General features: G+C 40.9%; 1 protein-coding gene across 1 annotated transcript in view; it reads left to right on the top strand.

Annotated features, from left to right (window-relative positions):
- The window catches only part of SPATS2 (spermatogenesis associated, serine-rich 2), an 87,090-nt gene that overhangs the window by 76,485 nt on the left and 5,523 nt on the right, over positions 1-5,082 (top strand). Inside the window, exon 9 of the mRNA XM_011965177.1 lies at positions 1,829-1,938. Within this exon, the coding sequence (XP_011820567.1) occupies positions 1,829-1,938 (110 nt within the window). The remainder of the gene's footprint in view (positions 1-1,828; positions 1,939-5,082) is intronic.

The raw sequence follows: 5,082 nt of genomic DNA, 5'->3' as shown, positions 1-5,082 counted from the left end.
TTGTAGGCATGCTCCTGACTCCTGAGAAAGTGGGCCCTGACTGATTAGTGTAACTTGGGTCTAGGCAGCCCATGTGTGCATCTTTGTGGCAGGCAGTTGGGCTGAGTAAACTTGCTAAATACATCCAGGTCTCTGTAATACCTGGTGTAACTCTTTAAAATTTCTGGTTTTTTCTGACATGAATTTGGCTAATTCCTCAGTATGTTACAGGATTCTGTGTATATCAGTTAGGGATTCAGTTTGACTACATGGAACAGAGTGGCCTAAATAAATGTGAGTGTCCTTTTTTCTCAGGAAATGAAAAGTACAGAGGTAAGCAACCCAGAGCTGGCAGGACATTTCCAATATGACATTAGGGACCCAGGTTCTTCTATCCTTCTGCGCAACCATTCTGAGAGTATGCTTATGGTCAAAAGACAACTCCCTAGGCTCCAGTCAAGAAGGAGTAAAATGTTACATGCTAAGACTCCTTTAAAACACTCTCCTGTAAACCCTGCCCTTTGAGTTCTGCTTATATCTCAATGGTAAAACTGTATCACATGACCATTTCATCTGTAGCAAAGCCAGAAAATACGGATTTTTTTACCTAATTTTGTTGGTACCCAACAACATTGGATTTCTGATAGCCCTGAATGTTCTTGAATATAGTTGGAAAGACTGTGTTCTATCAACTAACGGTCTTTGCTACAGTCCTCCCCTACCCAGTATCCCTCTTTTTTCCAAAATGAGAATATGTTCACCACCTCCTCAGTAGCAATACCTCCAAAGTCTCGTCTAGTTAGTTAATATTCAGCTGAAAGGCTAGGTCTTCAGAGTAATTTCAGATCTTCCAAGGATGGGATCTCATAAATTAAAAGAAAGGCTAAATGCCCCCTTCTCCAATATTACACAGTTGGAGAAAGAAAAGGATGATTATAGTAAAAATTCCCACTTGGAAGAGCAATGATCAAATCTTGCTGGCGGGAAGGAATAGCAGAGTCCCTTCCCTGGTAGTAGTGAACATTCCTTGGGTGGTTTATCTGCTTCCAGGGAGGATTTCTTTGGTTCAGTTTCCACTGTAGCCCCTGTCTCTCTGGGAGATTTTTATTGTCTGTTCTCTGCCATGACCAAGTTGTATCCAAGTTGTATATCAGAAAGCATGCCATAGAAGGTGGTTCTTAAAAGGATGTAACAATCTAAATACCCATCACTAGGGAACTCGGTAAATAATTGTGGTATATCCCCGTACTCAGTGGCTGTTAAACAGAATGAAGGTGATCCAGATGTAGTAATAGGGAATAAACTTAAAAATATATTAAGTAAAAATAGCTAAGGTAAAGGAAAGACCATGTGTATGATATTCTTCCATTTGTGAGAAGGGAAAAAGGAGAGATACATATGTATACATGTTGTGTGCACATAGACAATATTTGGAAGTGTACGTAAGAAATGGTGAACAGTGGTTTCCTCTGGAGAGGAGACCACAAAATCAGAAATAAGAGAGATGCTCTTTTCATTTTATACTCAACTTACTCTAGATGAATATTTTTTATTATGTGTGCATATTTCCTTTTTAATTTATATGCATCTTGATAAAATTTTTTTGACTAGAAGGAGAAATAACAAATGATTTATGAGTGTTTGTGATTTATAAAAAAATGTTTACTACTTAACTGCCTTCAGAGACCCAATGGAAGGTAGAGACCGGACTTTTGATATTTTTATTTTCTGGATGGATGGGCAACTAAGCCTTTGGCTGACCAAATACCTACCGCAAGGCTTATATTTCTAGTTCTTCTTTATCCTATTTAGCAGTAACATAAGGTTCACACTCACTTTTCCTCTACAGTGGAAATTTTGCTCAGCCGACAAAAGAAGGCTGAACTTCTAAAGAAGATGACTCATGTGGCTGTTCAAATGTCAGAGCAGCAATTGGTTGAGCTCAGAGCTGATATCAAGGTAAAACTTCTTTCTGCTTTCTGCCTTTCTTCTTATCCTCAGAGGCTAAAGTAAGAACTTTTCATAATTCATGGCCATATCTAATATATTAAACTCATGATCTTCCTTTCCCAAACCTGGCCCTCTTCCAGGTCCCTTTCTCTGTAAGTGGTATTGTCATCTACCTAGTTATCCCAGCTGGAAACCTTAGAAAATTTCTCCATTTCCCACCTTAAATCTATCAGCACACCCCATCCATTTGACTAAATCTCAGATCTGACCTTATTTCTTCATCTCCACCACCACCATTATGATCAGATTACCACCATCTCTTGCCTGGACTTCTGTAAGAGCCTTTTAACTGATTGTGTTCATCCATTCTGTCTCTGCCCCACCTGCCCCACCCTCCATGTAGGTTCCTCACACTACAGCAGTCGCTTCAAACTTTCTGTTGCTTTTAGGATAAATACTATAATCCTTAATCCGGTATGAAGGACTGTGTAGTCTTGCTCTGCCATTACCCTCAGTCCTCTGCCCTCAAGCAGAGAGCAGAGGCTGGAGGCTTCTACACTCCACAGACACACACGCTTTTCCATCTGTCCAAACGCTCTTCTCCCGGCCGCCAACCATAGTTACCACTCTTTTTTTTTTTTTTTTTTTTTTGGGCGACAAAGTCTCGCTCTGTCACCCAGGCTGGAGTGCAATGGTGTGATCTCGGCTCACCGTAACCTCTGCCTCCCGGATTCAAGTGATTCTCCTGCCTCAGCCTCCCGAGTAGCTGGGATTACAGGCATGCACCAACATGTCTAGCTAATTTTTGTATTTTTAGTAGAGATGGGGTTTCTCCATGTTGGTCAGGCTGGTCTCAAACTCCCAACCTCAGGTGGTCTGCCTGCCTCAGCCTCCCAAAGTGCTAGGATTACAGGCATGAGCCACCACACCCAGCGGCTAATTTTTATATTTTTAGTAGAGATGGGGTTTCATGATGTTGGCCAGGCTGGTCTCAAACTCCTGACCTCAGGTGATCCACCTGCCTCGGCCTCTCAAAATGCTGAGATTACAGGCGTAAGCCACTGTGAACAGCCCAGTTACCACTCTTGACCTCCTCATCCTTCCTGACTTCCCCATCATATCTCCCCATTCTATGCTTTCAGAGCACAGTTAGGATTTTATGTGCATTTGCTTAATTTGTCTTCCCCACTAGATAGTGAACTTCACAGTGAGCTCCTGTCTCTCCAAGTGCCTAGCACAGCACCTTGGTATGTAGTTGGTCTTCTGTAAATAGTTGGTTGGCCAATTCTGATTGTATAGAGAAAAATTATCTTTGAGATATTTGTTGTAATCTTTTTACAAAAATCACTTGGGTTCAATATGTATACCTTTTAATTCTTTTTTGTTTTTTTTTTGAGACAGAGTCTCGCTCTGTCATCCAGGCTGGAGTGAAGTGGCGCTGTCGCCGCTCACTGCAACCTTTACCTCCCAGGTTCAAGTGATTCTTGTGCCTCAGCCTCCCAAGTAGCTGGAATTACAGGCATGTGCCACCACGCCCTGCTAATTTTTGTATTTTAGTAGAGACAGGGTCTCACCATGTTGGCCAGGTTGGTCTCGAACCCCTGACCCCAAGTGATCCACTCGCCTTGGCCTCCCAGAGTGCTGGGATTACCGCACTTGGCCAAATTCTTACATAAAAAACAGTGTTTCTGAGACTAAGCATGTGAACCTGAGGGAAATTGGGATATTCATGGATAGTTGTGGTCACTGGCATTCTAAATAATTGTTTATAAACTGGAAACTGCAAGCTGTGACAAAGGGAGTTGGCCTTCTCCACACCTGTGCCCTTTACCTCTTCTCTTTCTGAACACATAAGATTTATTGTCACACTGAGAGAACACTTGCTGTACAACAGTCTCTATAAAATAAAAACAGAGGTGGAATATCATCCAGGACCTTATAGGGATCCTTGCTATCATCTGACCCAGTGTTAGACCTGTGAAGTATTGTTCTCTCGCTGCCTCCCCTTCAACTCTATTGGGGTGAACTAGCCAAATCATGCAAATGTTCAGTTACCATTTTCTGTTTAACTAAAACTATATGATTAAATTTTATAGAAAGGCCTCCTCACATTGATGCCAGTCAGTCTCATTCAACTCTTGGGGAGAAGCCGGAAACCCCTTTGGAATTAGATGAGAATTCTGGCTCTCACAGGCTTCATCTGTTCCTGTTCCCACATGGCTGAAAAGCTGCTGGAAATATTTCTGCAGGCTGACTAAGGATCTGTTTCTTTCCACTTTTTCAGTGTACTGAAGTGGGTGCTGTGCAATTTAAATGTCTTATTTCCAGATCATTTTATTTCCGTCATTCCTATTATGTCTTTGACTCAACAAACCCTAGAATTTGTTTCAGAATTAATCTCAGACTGATATTACATGTCTGAAGGCTTTGTAACAAGAGGTTCGTGTGCTTTCCTAAGCCGCAACATACTCTGAAGTTTTAGGAATTCAAGGCTGGAAGGTCATTTTTCTCTCTCCTTTCCCTTTCAGTGCTTCTGGTTGCTTCCCAAGAATTCTGATGCAGAGTAGTATTCGGCCACCCCCAGTTAAGAGGAGTGTCCTGAAGGGTTCAGTTCTTCCAAATTATATCTAGGCCTTTCACTTTTCTTTTTTATCTCCTTTTCATCTGGAAAAAAAAATGATTGCAGTCTACTTTAGACATTGTTTAATGAAATAGACCCCCAGAAGCACTTTATTCCTGACATGTTTCTAGTCCCACGATTTTTATAGCATGGTTAGTTTTTGACTCAAGGGGTTGGTTACTTCTCAGCTCAGTCTGCTTAAAAGGATTAAATTACTTGCAGCATAAACTTCTCATTTGCAAAGTTCACTTTTCACATGAATGATTTTCCATCTCAAGAAATTGTTCCTATTTCAAGGACTAAGAAATCCTACTTTATTATAAAGAGATTAAGTGGGTTTCCTAAGGAAGTTCCTATTAACACCAAACCATCTATCTAAATGGTATCATTGTAGCACCTTGTAAACATTTTTGCTGCCTCTGCTTCTGTATAAAATGGAAAGAAGTGGAGAATAGCCAACAGTAGAAAGATGGCCCTCTACTATAAAATCTTCCTCCTCTTTTCTTTCTTTCTTTCTTTTTTTTTTTTTTTTT

Source organism: Mandrillus leucophaeus, unplaced genomic scaffold, assembly GCF_000951045.1.
Source record: "Mandrillus leucophaeus isolate KB7577 unplaced genomic scaffold, Mleu.le_1.0 Scaffold118, whole genome shotgun sequence".
Taxonomy (NCBI): Eukaryota; Metazoa; Chordata; class Mammalia; order Primates; family Cercopithecidae; genus Mandrillus; species Mandrillus leucophaeus.
Note: the sequence above shows the minus strand (reverse complement) of the source record. Positions and strands in the feature narration are given on the sequence as shown.